This window comes from Malaclemys terrapin (assembly GCF_027887155.1).
Source record: "Malaclemys terrapin pileata isolate rMalTer1 chromosome 20 unlocalized genomic scaffold, rMalTer1.hap1 SUPER_20_unloc_1, whole genome shotgun sequence".
Classification (NCBI taxonomy): domain Eukaryota; kingdom Metazoa; phylum Chordata; order Testudines; family Emydidae; genus Malaclemys; species Malaclemys terrapin.
Genome location: NW_026530188.1, coordinates 1,070,399 through 1,086,431, shown reverse-complemented (window position 1 = coordinate 1,086,431; position 16,033 = coordinate 1,070,399). Strand labels below are relative to the sequence as shown.

The 16,033-nt window shown below is 65.2% G+C and overlaps 2 protein-coding genes across 4 annotated transcripts; one reads left to right on the top strand and one right to left on the bottom strand.

Moving 5' to 3' along the window:
- Positions 1-457: 457 nt before the first annotated feature.
- GNL3L (G protein nucleolar 3 like) lies at positions 458-9,731 on the top strand. 3 transcript variants are annotated; one of them, XM_054014837.1, is made up of 16 exons: positions 458-550; positions 2,613-2,667; positions 2,767-2,801; positions 3,133-3,234; positions 3,317-3,433; positions 3,665-3,748; positions 3,856-3,991; positions 4,317-4,420; positions 4,990-5,134; positions 5,447-5,534; positions 5,619-5,796; positions 7,431-7,573; positions 7,702-7,838; positions 8,228-8,358; positions 8,719-8,890; positions 9,477-9,731. In XM_054014837.1, the coding sequence occupies exons 1-16, from the start codon at positions 548-550 to the stop codon at positions 9,542-9,544; spliced, it is 1,698 nt and encodes a 565-aa protein (XP_053870812.1). In that variant the 5' UTR covers positions 458-547; the 3' UTR covers positions 9,545-9,731. The 3 variants fall into 3 exon arrangements, with proteins under 3 accessions (XP_053870812.1, XP_053870813.1, XP_053870814.1); XM_054014838.1 differs by lacking the exon at positions 458-550 and adding an exon at positions 1,792-1,867; XM_054014839.1 differs by lacking the exon at positions 458-550 and adding an exon at positions 1,839-1,884.
- LOC128829429 (uncharacterized) lies at positions 9,658-15,381 on the bottom strand. The gene is made up of 9 exons (XM_054014840.1): positions 14,842-15,381; positions 14,363-14,536; positions 13,440-13,597; positions 12,444-12,642; positions 12,080-12,176; positions 11,335-11,506; positions 11,004-11,111; positions 10,629-10,750; positions 9,658-10,030 (listed from the first exon to the last, which is right to left on the bottom strand). Exons 1-9 carry the CDS (start codon positions 15,090-15,092, stop codon positions 9,920-9,922), a joined length of 1,392 nt encoding a protein of 463 aa, XP_053870815.1. The 5' UTR covers positions 15,093-15,381; the 3' UTR covers positions 9,658-9,919.
- Positions 15,382-16,033: the final 652 nt, after the last annotated feature.

The following is a 16,033-nucleotide window of genomic DNA, read 5'->3' as shown; positions in this document are numbered from 1 at the left end:
CTCCGGGCGCTTCCCAGTCATGAACGCCGATTTCTGGCGTCCTACGTTTCAAACCAGTCGGGATTTCTTGCCTCGTAAGCGTCAGCCTGGTTGTAAAGTCCCAAGTCACAAACGAGCCGTAAAGGCTGATGTTTGGTTTCAGTTCACTCGTAGACTCTGATCTCTGCCTTCGAAAGCATCAGACCAATTGTCAACTGGGGTTTCTTGGTTTCAAACCAGGTGTGAGCTCCGGTTCCTAAGTTCCAAACCAGGTGTGAGCTCCACTGTGTTGGTTTAAAACTAGGTGTCGGCTCCTGTTTCTAGCTTCGGACCCAGCTGTAAGGGCCGGGGCCTTGCTTAGCAGAGCCTGCGTTTCCGAGGGGTTATTGTCTAACAAAAGAGCCAACCTGGACGTTCGGCCGTTTCTTGGAAATCAGACTGGCTGGCTATTTGAAGCAGGGAACTCCACCTCTGGGAGGCCAGGGGGTTTTCTCCCAAGGAGAGGGGGGGAAACCTTCTCTGAAATCTGCTGCTAACTCCAGCCCACGGCTTCTTTCCCTGCCTGCACATGGTAAGGGGAAAAAAATTCCTCCTGCTCTGGGATAAAATGCTTCAAACCACAACAGATGGGAACAATGGGGGGAGGATTTAAAGGCACAGAGCCAGGCGCTGGAAAGAAACCACACGCGGCGAGGAACGCCCATCGATTACACACACGCCAGACTTGTCTTCGCTGCCACTCGGGCCTGGTGGGCCCCGTCGAAGGCTTCCCGGCTGGGCCCCCGTGCCCCGAGTCGCCAGCTGCCGGAGCATTGCCCGCCTGGCCACTTATACGGAGGGGAGGGGACTGGACTGAGTGGGAGCTGGGGAGAGACCCCAGGCGTCCTGGCTCCCAGCCCCCCCTGCTCTAACCACCAGCCCCCACTCCCCTCCCAGAGCCGGGGAGCAGGGGTTTCTGGGAGCCAGGACGCCTGGGTTCTCTCCCTGGCTGGGGGAGGGCAGTGGGTCTGTGAGCCCGGACTCCTGGGTTCTCCCCTGGCTGGGGGAAGGCAGTGGGGCTGTGAGCCCGGACTCCTGGGTTCTCTCCTGGCTGGGGGAGGGCAGTGGGGCTGGGAGCCCGGATTCCTGGGTTCTCCCCTGGCTGGGGGGGGGGGCAGTGGGGCTGGGAACCCGGACTCCTGGGTTCTCTCCCTGGCTGGGGGGGGCAGTGGGGCTGGGAGCCCGGACTCCTGGGTTCTCCCCTGGCTGAGGGGGGGGGCAGTGGGGCTGGGAGCCCGGACTCCTGGGTTCTCCCCTGGCTGGGGGAGGGCAGTGGGGCTGGGAGCCCGGACTCCTGGGTTCTCTCCTGGCTGGGGGGGGGGGGGGGGCAGTGGGGCTGGGAGCCCGGACTCCTGGGTTCTCCCCTGGCTGGGGGAGGGCAGTGGGGCTGGGAGCCCGGACTCCTGGGTTCTCTCCTGGCTGGGGGGGGAGGGCAGTGGGGCTGGGAGCCCGGACTCCTGGGTTCTCTCCTGGCTGGGGGGGGGAGGGCAGTGGGGCTGGGAGCCCGGACTCCTGGGTTCTCTCCTGGCTAGGGGGGGGGATCTTTGTTTCCGGGGCTTGGCAGGGCTGGGGAGGGGCCCCGCGGGTTTGCGGGGGACGCGCGGCCCCGCTGCACATTTGCACCATTTCACCCCGTGCAATTGTCCCAGCCCCCCCGCACCCCCCCGCAGCCGGAAATCGCAGCCGCGGTTTGCAAAGAGCCGCAACAACGGGGGAGGGGAGGGACGCGCGCGCGTGCACGAGACCCCGCCCACCGCGCGGGCGCACGAGGGGAAACCAGGAAGCGCCCCTGTGTCGTGAGCGCGCCACGTGGGTTCCAGCTGGTGCCCTGGAAGTGAAACTGCGACAGGCAGGAAAGGGGGCGAGGTGGGGGGCTGGATCTGGGGGGAGGGGGCTGCCGAGGGGGGCTGGATCTGGGGGGTGGGGGGCATACAGAGAGGGGGAGGGGTTGGATCTAGGGGGAGGGGGCTGCAGAGGGGGGCTGGATCTAGGGGGAGGGGGGCATACAGAAAGGGGGAGGGGTTGGATCTAGGGGGAGGGGGGCATGCAGAGAGGGAGAGGGGTTGGATCTAGGGGGAGGGGGGCATGCAGAGAGGGGGAGGGGTTGGATCTAGGGGGAGGGGGCTGCAGAGGGGGGCTGGATCTAGGGGGAGGGGGGCATACAGAGAGGGGGAGGGGTTGGATCTAGGGGGAGGGGGCTGCAGAGGAGGGCTGGATCTGGGGGGTGGGGGGCATGTAGAGAAGGGGAGGGGTTGGATCTAGGGGGAGGGGGCTGCAGAGGAAGGCTGGATCTGGGGGGTGGGGAGCATGTAGAGAGGGGGAGGGATGCAGAAGCTCTGGGAGCAAGATCAGAGGGGAGGCTGGATCTATGGGGAGAGGCAGGGATCTACCCCTATGCCTGTGTCTGGGATTCCCCTGGATTCTCTTCTCAATACTGTACCCTATAGGGATGGTTGTGTGATTGATCCTGAGGTGTCAGAGCCAGGAGAGAACCCAGGAGTCCTGGCTCCCAGCCCCCCCTGCTCTAACCACCAGCCCCCACTCCCCTCCCAGAGCTGCTCTCCAGCCCCCTGTAAACAGTAATTTCTTCCCAGGTGCTGCTCAGTGGAGACGACCCTGCGACCCGCTGCGGAACCATGACCCGGCCCAGTAAGTCCCAGCGCCGGGGACCAGCCCCAGTTCCAGCCTGGACCAGCCTCCAGCCCCCAAAATTATAACATCCCCTTAACTCTGTCCCCTTCTCCACAGAACACACTACAGCTGCGAAGAAACACCCACGCAAGGTGAGCCCCAGGACTCCTGGGTTCTTTCCCCGGCTCTGGGAGGGCAGTGGGGTCTGGTGGTTAGACCAGGGGGGGGGCTGGGAGCCAGGACTCCTGGGTTCTCTCCCTGGCTCTGGGAGGGGAATGGGGGCTGGTGGGTTAGAGCAGGGGGGGCTGGGAGCCAGGACTCCTGGGTTCTCTCCCCGGCTCTGGGAGGGGAGTGGGGGCTGGTGGTTAGAGCGGGGGGGGGGCTGGGAGCCAGGACTCCTGGGTTCTCTCCGCGGGGAGAGGACACGGGAGGGCAACTTGCTCTCTGTTGTGTGGTTATTAACAAGCTCTCCCTTTTACCCAGAGGAAGGAAGCAAAGGGTCATGGGAGAAAAGACCCAGGAGTGCCTCAGCTGTTGGGTTTCAAGGAATATGCGAAGAAGGAAGCTGAATTAAAGCAGAAAAGGGTAGGAGTGGGGGATGGGGGGAGCCCGGATGCCTGGGTTCTCTCCCCGGCTCTGGGAGGCTGAAGTCTGGCTGTGTCTCCAGGTGGCGGAGCTGAGGGCGCGGCAGGAGCAGGCCCGGCTCAAGGAGACCAGCCAGCGCCGCAGCCTGGAGTCCCTGCAGCAGGACGCCCTCCGCAAGCAGCGGGATTTCGAGCAGAAGGTAACGCAGCCCCGTCCCACACAGCCCCTCGGCTCCCAGACCGGCCTCCTGGGTTCTCCCCCAGCTCTGGGAGGGGAGCGGGGGCTGGTGGTTAGGGCTGGGAGCCAGGACTCCTGGGTTCTCTCCCCGGCTCTGGAAGGGCAGCGGGGGCTGATGGTTAGGGCTGGGAGCCAGGACTCCTGGGTTCTCTCTCCTCCCCCCCCCCCACTGTTTCATCCCCTCTCTCCACAGGAGGCCGGGCTGCAGCAGCTGCAGGGGCACCCACGGCTGGAGAAGGAGGGGTCCCGCAGGGCCTACTACCGTGAGTTCAGGAAGGTGGGTGTGAGCCGAATGGAGGGAGACCCCCATTCCCCTCCGTGGCGCTCAGTGGGGCCGGGCCATGGAGGGGACCCCCCACTCACTTCCTCCCCTGCTCCCCGCAGGTGATCCAGGCAGCTGACGTGGTCCTCGAGGTGCTGGATGCCCGAGACCCCCAGGGCTGTCGCTGTCCCCAGGTGGAGGAGGCCGTGCTGCAGGCCGGGGGCAACAAGAAACTGGTGCTGGTGTTAAATAAAATCGGTGGGTGTGTGGCGGGGGAAGCCGGATGCCTAGTTCTCCCCTCGGCTCTGGGATGGGAGTGAGGGCTGGTGGTTAGAGCGGGGGGGGCTGGGAGCCAGGACTCCTGGGTTCTCTCCCTGGCTCTGGGAGGGGAGTGGGGGCTAGTGGTTAGAGCATGGGGGGGCTGGGAGCCAGGACTCCAGGATTCTCTCCCCGGCTCTGCCTTCTCTTGGGCAAGTCCTGTGGTGCCTCAGTTTCCCTCGCTGGGGGTGTGAGCTGGGCTCCTAAGGGAGGAGGAGGGAAGCAGAAATGCTGGGTTAACCCTTCGTGCTCCTGCCCATCCCAGACCTGGTGTCCAAGGAGGTGGTGGCCGGGTGGCTGAAGTACCTGAGGAACGAACTCCCGACTGTGGCCTTCAAAGCCTCCACCCAGCAACAGAGCCAGCACCTGGTGAGGGGGGGGCGGCAAATGGGGCCTGGGACCTTTCCCCAATCTTGGCTTCTGGGATGGGAGGGGAGTGGGGGCTAGTGGCAGGGTACTGGGAGCCTGGATTCTCCCCCTGGCTCTGGGAGGGGAGTGGGGGCTGGGAGCCAGGACTCCTGGGTTCTCTCCCTGGCTCTGGGTGGGGAGTGCGGGCTGGTGGTTACAGTAGCGGTGGGGGGGGGCTGGGAGCCAGGACGCCTGCGTTCTCTCCCTGGCTCTGGGAGAGGAGTGGGGGCTGGTGGTTAGAGCAGCGGGGGCTGGGAGCCAGGACTCCTGGGTTCTCTCCCTGGCTCTGGGAGGGGAGTGGGGGCTGGTGGGTGAGAGTGGGGGCAGGGCTGGGAGCCCGAACCGCCTGGGTTCTCTCCCTGGCTCAGGGAGGGGAGTGGGGTGGGGGCTGGTGGGTGAGAGTGGGGGCGGGGCTGGGAGCCAGGACGCTTGGGTTCTCTCCCCCGCTCTGCAGGGGCGGGCAGGGTGGGGATGGATAGAACTGTGTGAGCCTTGTCCTGATCTGTTTGCTGCTCTCCCGCCCCCCTCAGCAACAGAGCAAGGTGCCTGTGGCCAAGGCCTCCTCCGAGCTGCTGGCCAGTGGGGCGTGCGTGGGGGCCGACTGCCTGCTGAAGGTGCTGGCCAACTACAGTCGTAGCCAGGATCTCAAGACAGCCATCAGTGTGGGGGTCGTAGGTGAGAGACACTGGCCCTTCGCTGCGGGGGACCAGGACGCCTGGGTTTTCCGCCCGGCTCGGGGAGGGCAGTGGGGGCTGGTGGTTAGAGAGGGGGGGCTGGGAGCCAGGACTCCTGGGTTCTCTCCCTGGCTCTGGGAGGGGAGTGGGGGCTGGTGGATTAGAGCAGGAGGGGCTGGGAGCCAGGACTCCTGGGTTTTCCGCCCGGCTCTGGGAGAGGAGGAGGCTCCAGTGGTTAGAGTGGCGGGGTGGGCTGGGAGCCAGGACGCCTGGGTTCTCTCTCTGACTCGTGTCCCCCGTGCTCTTGTTCCAGGATTCCCCAACGTTGGCAAAAGCAGCCTGATTAATAGCCTGAAGCGGAGCCGGGCCTGCAGCGTGGGGGCTACGCCCGGCGTCACCAAGTAAGCCCTCCTGCCCCACGCTGGGGTTTGGGGTCTCCCCGGCGCTGCCCTGCTCCTCGGCTGATGCCCCCTTGCTCCCCCCAGGTGCCTGCAGGAGGTCCAGCTTGACCGGCACGTCAAGCTCCTGGACTGCCCCGGCCTGGTCATGGCGACCGCGGCCACAGACGCCGCCCTGGTGCTGCGCAGCTGCCTCAAGGTGGAGCAGGTGGCCGACCCGGTGACGCCCGTGGACGCCATCTTGAGACGCTGCTCCAAGGAGCAGGTACAGGAGGGGGGCGGTTGGTGGAGCGCTCAGTGGGGCGATGGCACCACCAGCGGGGCCAATGCCGTCAACCAGGGGACAGGCCCTGAGAAGCGTCAGATCTGAACTCACCGGCCCGGGGCCCAAAGGAGCTCCAGTCTATTGAACCCCAGCCTTGAGGGTCCTGGGAGGACCCGTCCTGAGCTCCCGCTTTCCTGCCACAGCAGACATGGGGCTCCCAGCCCCCCCGTTTTCTCCCCAGTCTCCCCCCCACAGCTCCTTCTGGAGCAATGAGGAGAAGCAGCGCTGGTCTTTGAAGACCGGGGAGAATTGATTGTTCACCTGGGGCAGGTGGAGAGGCCTTAGGTCGGTGGCAGAGGCCATATGGTGGAGAGTGGGGGTCCCTGTCTCTCCGTTGGTCTGTTCTCACCTCCACGCACTCCTCACGTGGTCACCATCCCAACAGTTGAGTGTTAACGGGCAGGTTGTTGGCTCTTCCCTGGGTCGCTGGCTCCTCCATCGTCCACTCCAGCTCTTCCGTTCGTAGGTGTCGCTTCCAGCCAGTTCTTCACAGGGCTGGTTCCAACCCAGACGGTTTAGACTCGAAGCCCAGCCCCTCTCTTCCTTGTCCCAGGAAGGAAACGAACACTTCCTTCCCAAGGGACGAGATTGCTCATGGACGCCTTTCGGGTAGGCGGCCTGCTGCCATTTTCCGACTAAGAACGTCGATTAGACGAGAGCAGAATGGTTCACGGGCTCATCGGTGTTTCTTCCAGTTTGTCAAACTCAGTTACTGAGGCCTCACCCTCCCTGACTGAACTGACCTCGACCTCGTTATCTCCAGACTGAGTCTTGCCTGCATTTATACCGGCCTCTGGGCATTTCCACCACATGCGTCTGACGAAGCGGGATTCACCCACGAACGCTTATGCTGCAATATGTCGGTTAGTCTTAAAGGTGCCACAGGACCCTCTGTTGCTTTTTACAGATCCAGTCTAACACAGCTCCCCCTCGGCTACTCAATTACTGAGGTTTCCCTTTGATAAGTTCTAGTATTCCCGCTAGCCAGCGAAATGAAACGATGAATAGAATCTCGGGAGGAAGGGCTCAGAACGAGACGACTTTATCCACTGCGATCATCCAGATCAACACAGGCCAGAAAACCTCCCCAAACTAATTCCTGGAGCCGAGCGTTTCGGAGAACCTCTCCGCGTGCCTGAGAAACCACCAGCCATGGAGACCCCACCACGCTGCTGGGAAATTGTTCCGGACTCTCCTCGTTACGAATCTGTCCAGTTTCACTTGCCAGCCTGCGGATCGTGTTAGACCAGACTGAAGAGCTCGTTAGTAGCTCTTTGGGTACCTCCGGGGGTTCCTACAGACTGGGGTCAAGTCGCCCCTTAACCGTCTCTCAAGCGAAGTAGACCGAGCTCCTTGCGTTTCTCACTCCCGGGCCGGTGTTCGAACCCTTGACTTTTTCTCATGGCTCTTCCCTGACCCGTCTCCAGTTGAGCAGCAGGGTCCTGCAATGGGCGGGTGGGGGCCGCAGCGTGGGGGTGTCCGAGGGAAGGTGGAGAGGGAGACGCGACCGTGGAAGCGAAGAGGGAGGAGAGGGAAGTGGTTTGATGGGCGTGTCTGGCTGCTCCCCACCCCAGATCATGCAGCACTACGGTGTGCCGGCTTACCGGGACGTCACGGAGTTCCTAGCGCACCTCGCCCGGAGAAAGGGGAAACTGAGGAAAGGAGGCGTGCCCGATCACGAGAAGGCTGCCAAAGCTGTGCTGAGTGACTGGATGAGGTGGGTGGGGAAGGGGCAGAAAGGGGGCGGGGGGCACCAGCCCTAATCTGGCACCAGGGCAGGGGACTGGCTGGCTGGGGGGGTGGGGAATGGGACCCTTTAAGAGCCCCAGTTCTTTCTCCTTCCAGTGGGAAGATCAGCTATTTCACGCACCCCCCAGAGACCCACACGCTGCCCACCCACATCAGCGCCGAGATCGTCACGGAGATGGGCAAGGCCTTTGACTTCGAGGCGCTGGAGCAAGGCAACCAGGAGGCTTTGTCTGGTAACCTGTTACACCCCGCTCCCCTCCCAGAGCCAGGAGAGAACCCAGGAGTCCTGGCTCTCAGCCCCCCCTGCTCTAACCACCAGCCCCCACTCCCTTCCCAGAGCCAGGAAAGAACCCAGGAGTCCTGGCTCCCAGCCCCCCTGCTCTAACCCATCAGCCCCCACTCTCCTCCCAGAGCCAGGAGAGAACCCAGGAGTCTTGGCTCCCAGCCCCCCTGCCTTAACCACCAGCCCCCGCTCCCCTCCCAGAGCCAGGAGAAAACCCAGGAGTCCTGGCTCCCAGCCGTGCTATGTGCCCTTTGGGGGGCAGTACCACTTTCTCCCCCGGAGGTGGGTGGGATCAGAGCATCTGCTTACGGTGCCCGCTCTGTGTCCGTTCCTGCCCAGACCTCCCGTCGGTTCCCGTGGGCATCGGCCTCGTCCCCGCCGGCCTCACCAGTGTGGCCGGGGCAGAGATGGAGGAAGAGGAGACATCGGGAGAGGAAGAAACAGCCATGGACGAAGACAGAGATCTGGAGGTATGGAGGGAGGGGAAAAGCATGGCCCCTAAGCCCCACCCCCTACACCACAAGCTCCGCCCACACCGGCATCCCAAAATTGTCCTCCTGAGAGGCTGAAGCTTCAAAGACCCACCCCTTCTTGGTGCCAACAGGAGACTCCTCCTCCTAGCTCATTTGCATAATAGGCCCCACCCCATTTGAGGGATGAGCTCAGGCTCTCTGCAGCCTCAGGCAAGCAGTGATCCCCTTTCAACCCTTTTCTCCCCAGCCGTTGGAGCTAGAAACGTCATTTTCTTTTGATCTGAACGCTGAGATTGTGGAGTAGGAAGCCCAGTGCCAGGCCCGTGCCCAGCCTCACTCTCCTCTTTCTCCCTGCAGCTCGGCCCCATGACGGTGGAACTGAAGGCTAAGAACAAAGCAGCCGCTGCCGTGGAGAAACCTGTTCCCAGAGCCCCCAGCCTGGAGGAGATCTCAGCCCTAGACCCCCTGCACCAAGGGCAGGGGCTGCGGGCCGCTAGCAGGAGGCGGAAGAAGCAGCAGAAAAGAGCAGGTTGGCGGAGGGGTGCTTAGGGATTCGTCGTGGGGGCATCTAGGGAAGGCAGCCGTCCAGACCGAGCGATAAGAGACGGTCCCTGCCCAAAGGGCTCAGCCTAGAAATGGATGGTAGAGAGGGGAAACTGAGGCACACAGAGGGGACTTGGCCAAGGTCCAAGGCAGAGCCAGGAAGAGAACCCAGGCGTCCTGGCTCCCAACCCCCCCTGCTCTAACTACCAGCCCTCCTCCCCTCCCAGAGCTGGGGAGAGAGAACCCAGCCTCCCAGCCTCCCCTGCTCTAACCCACCAGACCCCACTCCCCTCCCAGAGCCAGGAGAGGACCCAGGCGTCCTGTGTACTAGGCCATGTTGTCCCTTAGCTAGGGCTAGTGAACTGTCAATCAGGACTCCTGGGTTCTATTCCCAGCTCTACCGCTTCTCTTTGTGCCTCAGTTTCCCGCCCCACCCTGGCAGGCTGTTTGGAGCTGCGTTTCATGGCAGGGCAGCTCCCCGCTCCCCCTTTGCGATTGTGCTCTGCTGGCCGGGGCGTGCGGGTCTCACCAATGGGGGGATTCTCACTGCAGCTGGTTTCTCCCCCCCACAGAGAAAATCGCCAGCAAACTCTCCGCCACGCTGACGGCCGCCATGAACTTCGGCGCGGCGGGCGACTAGGCGCGGCAGTGGCAGCCCCCGTGAGCCCTACACTCCAGCTACCTCGGGGCCGATCGCCTCTCCTGGCTGGCGGGGGGCGGCCCGCGGAGACGAGACCAGAGCTGCCACTATCGAAAAGTCAGGCTCCTTTTATTTCCAGCTAAAAGCCCTAGCGCGACCCGTCTCCAATAAAACATCACACGCAGTCTCCCCGGCCTGTGTCTCACTCAGACCCGTGCAGGCTGGGGAGAGAACCCAGGAGTCCTGGCTCCCAGCCCTCCCTGCTCTAACCCACCAGCCCCCACTCCCCTCCCAGAGTCGGGGAGAGGAGCCAGGCGTCCAGGCTCCCGGCTCGGGGGAACATTCACGCAGGAGGGAGCCGATCCCAGGTTGGGTTCAGCAGGATGGCACGTGCCGCCGGCGACCGAGCTCTTCTCCTTCGGGCGCAGCTGGCTTTTGGGGGGGGTCTCGCAGGGACGGCCGGCGCCGGAGCTCATAGCAGCACAGCTGGGGAAGAGACGTTCAGGCTGGTCAAAGCAGGGGAGCCAGGACTCCTGGGTTCTCTCCCTGGCTCTGGGAGGGAAGTGGGGGCTGGTGGTTAGAGCAGGGGGGCTGGGAGCCAGGACTCCTGGGTTCTCTCCCCGGCTCTGGGAGGGGCGGTGGGGGTTGGTGGTTAGAGCAGGGGGGCTGGGAGCCAGGACTCCTGGGTTCTCTCCAGGGCTGTGGGAGGGGCGGTGGGGGTTGGTGGTTAGAGCAGGGGGGCTGGGAGCCAGGACTCCTGGGTTCTCTCCCTGGCTCTGGGAGGGGAGGGGGTCTGGTGGTTAGAGCAGGGGGGGCTGGGAGCCAGGACTCCTGGGTTCTCTCCCCGGCTCTGGGAGGGGAGGGGGTCTGGTGGTTAGAGCAGGGGGGGCTGGGAGCCAGGACTCCTGGGTTCTCTCCCCGGCTCTGGGAGGGGAGGGGGTCTGGTGGTTAGAGCAGGGGGGGCTGGGAGCCAGGACTCCTGGGTTCTCTCCCCGGCTCTGGGAGGGGAGTGGAGGCTGGGAGCCAGGACTCGAGGGGGTGTCTGTGAGGCTGGGGCGTGAATGGGGGTGTAAGTTGCACTCACCCCGTCCAGCGGCACAGGAACGGTGTGCGTCTCTGATTCCCGTCGGCCGGGGCGTCTCTGCGGCCGGGCGCGCTGGCGGGCCGGGGAGCGGCTCCGGGGGCTGCTGGTGCTGTGCTCCTCCGCTGGCCCCACAACAGGGAGGTTTGGGTTATGGGGGCTCCTCGCTCCCGACTGGGGACCCCAGGGCACCAGGCACCGCGCAAACCCATCTGCCACTCCCCTTCCAGAGCCAGGAGGGAACCCAGGCGTTCTGGCTGCCAACCCGCCTGCTCTAATCCACCAGCCCCCACTCCCCTCCCACAGCCAGGAGAGAACCCAGGCATCCTGGCTCCCAGCCCCGCCCACGTAGCCCCCCCAGCGCAGTGGGTCGCTCACCCCAGGGAGCTCCTTGTTCGGGCCGGGAAAGGGGCTCCGGGAAGCCCGAGCTGGCAAAGTCGGCACTGCCCTGGCTGGGGTCCGGACCCCGCTGGGCCAGCAGGCGCTCTGCATGAGAGAGAGGGCAGTGGTTAGTACATGCCCCACCCCTTCCTAGCCCTGCCCATACAGCCATGCTCCGCCCTCTTCCATAGCTCCGCCTGCTTGTCCACGCCCACTGAGCCTTAGCCCCGCCCACTCAGGGGTGCCCTGCCCATATTGTCATGCCCACTGCATTCGCACAGGGACTGTCCCCCATTCTCCGCCCCCTTCTCTAGCCCCACCCCCATACCTGTCTCCTGCAGGATGTGCTGCATCTGGGCCTGGGTCTCCTGCAGCCCCCGCAGCACCTCCCGGCTCTGCTGGGCCACGTCACGGTAGGTGAGGACGTAATAGGTCAGGACGGCCAGCCCGGCGCCAGCACACAGCCTGCGGCATAGCCCCACCCAGCTGGCAAGGGCCTCCTGGCAGAGGGGGACCTGTCAGAGCGAGGACCCCGGCTCTCCGCCCAGAGAACCCTGGTGTCCGGGTTCCCAACCCCAGTGTCCGGCCTCCCCCACTCTAATCCACCAGAGCCTACTCCCCTCCCAGAGCCGGGGAGAGAACCCAGGAGTCCTGGCTCCCAGCCCCCACTGCTCTAACCACCAGCCCCCACTCCCCTCCCAGAGCCGGGGAGAGAACCCAGGAGTCCTGGCTCCCAGCCCCCACTGCTCTAACCACCAGCCCCCACTCCCCTCCCAGAGCCGGGGAGAGAAGCCAGGAGTCCTGGCTCCCAGCCCCCCCTGCTCTAACCCACCAGCCCCCACTCCCCTCCTAGAGCCGGGGACAGAACCCAGACGTCCAGGGGCCCAGCCACGCCCACGTCCCACCACCAGAGCTGGGATGGCAGATCCCCAAGGAGCAGGAATCCAATCTCCCCACCCTGGCTAGAGACCCAGTGACTGCTGAGCCCGGGGGTGTGTGGGTGGGGGGTGTCTGAAGGAGGGGTCTCCCCAGCAGAGGGTGTCCGGGGGGAGTGGGGCGGTGCTGGCCGGTACCGTTGGGTCTGAGCCGGCCTCCATGTTCTCCAAGACGAGTCCACTGACCACACGCTCCAAGTAGACATTGCCCCCAACCAGGCCCAGCAGGACCAACCTCGGGCAGAAGAGAAAGGGGATCACAGGAGGGGACAAGCCCGAGCCCCATTCCCCGCCCCCCTGAGCCAGCCAGTCCCTGCCCCATTCCCCACCCCCTTCGCCAGCCAGTCCCTGCCCTGGGGCCGATGGGAGCCGGCGCCCCCCAGAGGGGACAGGCCCCAGCCCCATTCCCTGCCCCCCTGAGCTGCCAGTCCCTGCCCTGGGGCCGATGGGAGCCGGCGCCCCCCAGAGGGGACAGGCCCCATATCCCATTCCCCGCCCCTACCTGGCCCCAGCGGTGCGCTGGCTGGAGGTGAGCAGCAGGGCGGTGCTGCCGGTCAGCAGGTGGTAGAGGAAGGAGCCCAGGGCTTGGGACTCCCCCACCAGGAAGTGATGCAGGAAGCTGAGGCGGTTCACGATCTCGGCAAAGGCCAGGCGTTGCCGGCCGGCCACCTCCTGCATGTCCTGAAAAGCCTCCCGGACACCTGCCGGGAGCCAGGGGCTGTCAGCACCAGTGGCTCCCAGCCCCCCTGCTCTAACCACCAGCCCCCACTCCCCTCCCAGAGCCAACAGAGAACCCAGGAGTCCTGGCTCCCAGCCCCCCCTGCTCTAACCACCAGCCCCCACTCCCCTCCCAGTGCCGGGGAGAGAACCCAGGAGTCCTGGCTCTCAGCCCCCCCTGCTCTAACCACCAGCCCCCACTCCCCTCCCAGAGCCAGCAGAGAACCCAGGAGTCCTGGCTCCCAGCCCCCCTGCTCTAACCACCAGCCCCCACTCCCCTCCCAGAGCCGGGGAGAGACCCCAGGAGTCCTGGCTCCCAGCCCCCCTGCTCTAACCACCAGCCCCTGCTCCCCTCCCAGAGGTGGGGAGAGAACCCAGGCATCCTGGCTCCCAGCCCCCCCTGCTCTAACCACTAGACCCCACTCCCCTCCCAGAGCCGGGGAGAGAACCCAGGAGTCCTAGCTCCCAGCCCCCCCGCTCTAACCACTAGACCCCACTCCCCTCCCAGAGCCCTGGCGAGAACCCAGGAGTCCAGGCTCCCAGCCCACCCTGCTCTCACCCACCAGCCCCCACTCCCCTCCCACAGCCGGGGAGAGAACCCAGGTGTCCCGGCTCCCAGCCCCCCTGCTCTAACCACTAGACCCCACTCCCCTCCCAGAGCCCTGGCGAGAACCCAGGAGTCCTGGCTCCCAGCTCCCCCTGCTCTAACCACCAGCCCCCACTCCCCTCCCAGAGGTGGGGAGAGAACCCAGGCGTCCTGGCTCCCAGGGGCTGGGGTTACCCCTGGAGGAGTCCTGCAGGGTCTGTCTCAGCAGCTCCCCATGGCGGAGGATTTCCTCTTGGGATCGCAGGGTGGCCTCTTGCGCCTGCGCTGTCTGCTCCGCCAGCTGCTTGGTCTCTTCCAGCCGCTCGGCTACGCCCTCCGAACTGGCTACCAGCCTGGGGGGGACGGGGGGTCAGCACCATAGCGGGGCCTTGATCCTGCCACATGCCCCCAACCCAGGCAGTCTGCTACTTGGCCACAGAGGCAGCACCGCCCATTAGCTCCCCGTCTGTGAGCAACGGGCTCAGGCTCTCTGCAGACTCAGGCAGTCTCGGGTCGCACCTCTGTGAGCGACGGGCTGAGGCTCTTGGCAGGGCCAAGCACGAGGGCTAGAAACGTCCCTGGTGTTTTCTGCCTGAGAGCTGAGATTCCGGCCCAATCACTCGACTCCCGGTGCCAGGACCTGGGAGCTCGTAGGCCCTCGTGGAGCCCTAGACACTGATGAACTCCGCAGACCTGGGCTGGAGACCGACCTCCACTCCAGGCCCCAAAACATGCAGGCCAGGCCCCGCTACACATGAAGCCCCTGCCCCATGGATGCTCCCCCACACAGCCCCTTCCCATCCAAATCTGCTTGAAAAGATGTAGGGAAAGGCTCTGTAGCCACACCCCATGCAGCCCCCCCCCCCCCCCACAGCCCCCCAGGTCTCCCCCCACATGGAGCTCCTCCCCCAGTCTGCCCCCCCAACAGCCCCCTCCCACCTAATATCCTTCTTTGTTTTGGGAATGGGGGACTCAGCCCCCGGCGTCTCTGCCAGCATCGGGGGGCTGTCGGGGTGGGACCGGGGGGTGCGGGGGAGAGAGTATCTGTCCTGCTAGAGACTCAACCAACTCAGCTGAGGCTGGCGGCCGGCGCCCCCTCGAGGGGACCCCCCCCTCACCTGTGCACCGTGCTGTCGGCTCGCCGCTGCCAGGCCTCGCTGCGCAGGAGGTAGCAGATGCTGTGGGCGTGGGTGAAGAACTCAGTGTAGACCCCGAAGGCCACTGGGTCCATGTGCTGGGTGCAGGCCCGGACGGAGCTGTCGGCCTCGCAGCGCGGGAAGGGCCGGCCCGACCTGGCCAAGGGACAGCGGGGAGCTTAGCCAGGAAGCCCTGGCCCCCATCCCTGGGGATAACACCCAGGTATCCTGGCTCCCAGCCCCCCCGTGGGGCTAGACCCCAGGTGCCCCCCCGTGGGGCTAGACCTCAGGTGCCCCAGCTCCGAGCCCCTCCCCCCAGTGGGCATAGGACCCGGGTGTCCCGGCTCCCAGCCCTGCCCCACTCCATGGGGCTAGGACCCAGGTGTCCCGGCTCCCAGCAGGGATAGGACCCAGGTGTCCCAGGCCCCAGTGGGGTTGGGCCCCAGGCGTCCGGGTGTCACCTCTGCAGGTGGCAGTGGGCGAAGGCCAGGGCGATGCGGCTCTGTTGCTCCTCGCCCAGCTGCTGACAGCCCATGTCCAGCCTGCCCAGGGCCCCCGCCCAGCAGGCCCCCAGCTGCGGGTGCTGGGCCAGCATCTGGGCCTCCTGCAGCCGGGCACGGCCCTGGGCCAGCAGCCCTGGGTCTGGGGGGCCCAGTCCCTGGGGGGCAGGGCAGAGGCAGAGCAGGAGGAGAAGAGCTGGGGGCAGCCCCATGGGGCAGGGGCAGGGGCTGCAGGGAAGGTCAGGCACTGGGTAGAGTCAGGGAAAAGGGTCAGTGGGCGGGGCCACTGGGGATTAAACACTATGTGGGCGGGGCCACTGGGGGGCTACACCCCTTCTCGTTGGGGGCGGGGTCACTGGAGTCATGCTCCTCCCATTGGGGGCAGGGCCACAGGGGTTAAACCACTTATGGTGATAGAGTCAGTGGGGTTAACCCCTTCTTATTGGGGGTGGGCCATTGAGGTCACGCCCCGCCCATTGGGGGCGGGTCACTTGGGGTTACACCTTCTCATTGGGGCAGGGCCTGTGAGACCTCTATGGAATCCAGCGCATGGGAGACGCCCCCCCCTTTTCCTGGTGCAGATGGTACATTCTGTCTCCGCTTTTCCCTTTCCCCCGCCGGCCTCCGTAGCGCTCAGGGGCTGGCCCCTCCCTTTGCAGCAGGCGGGGTTGGGTTACAAAGGCCTGTGGCAGCCACGCGCTGGCTGCCTGGCCCGTGGCGCTTCAGCGCCATCTAGTGGCCGGGAGGGAGAGCCGGCTTGTTGTCTGCTGGCGGGCAGGAAGCTAAGCAGGGCCAGGCGAGTTCACGGCCTGGAGGGGAGACGTGGCTGCACCCCGTGGCCATGCGCCACGTGTCAGAGCAGTGCACCACGCTGGACGTGTGCAGTGGCCCCACAGGAGCACACGCACGAACTCTGGCGTCCAGGGCAGATTCCAGCCCCTCCCCAAAACCGTCCACTGCTGCTGGGGGGGTTCCAGGCAGAGCTGGGAGCCAGGACTCCTGGGTTCTCTCCCTGGCTTGGGGGGGAGCCAGGGTTATAGAATCTCAGGATGGAAAGGGACCTCAGGAGGGTCTAGTCCAACCCTCTGCTCAAAGCAGGACCAATCCCCAGACAGATTTTTACCCAAGATCCCTAAATGGCCCCCTCAAGGAT

What these genes read in the sequence shown, in the direction of transcription:
- GNL3L (XM_054014837.1), top strand. An exon ending in CGGAACCATGACCCGGCCCA is followed by an intron (nt 2,668 to 2,766) that starts GTAAGTCCCAGC and finishes CCTTCTCCACAG; the next exon opens with AACACACTACAGCTGCGAAG. An exon ending in GTGCTGAGTGACTGGATGAG is followed by an intron (nt 7,574 to 7,701) that starts GTGGGTGGGGAA and finishes TTCTCCTTCCAG; the next exon opens with TGGGAAGATCAGCTATTTCA.
- LOC128829429 (XM_054014840.1), bottom strand. Translation starts at nt 15,092, where the DNA reads ATGGGGCTGCCCCCAGCTCTTCTCCTCCTGCTCTGCCTCTGCCCTGCC. An exon ending in GCCCACTGCCACCTGCAGAG is followed by an intron (nt 14,537 to 14,841) that starts GTGACACCCGGA and finishes TCCCTTGGCCAG; the next exon opens with GTCGGGCCGGCCCTTCCCGC. An exon ending in CGAACAAGGAGCTCCCTGGG is followed by an intron (nt 10,751 to 11,003) that starts GTGAGCGACCCA and finishes TTGTGGGGCCAG; the next exon opens with CGGAGGAGCACAGCACCAGC.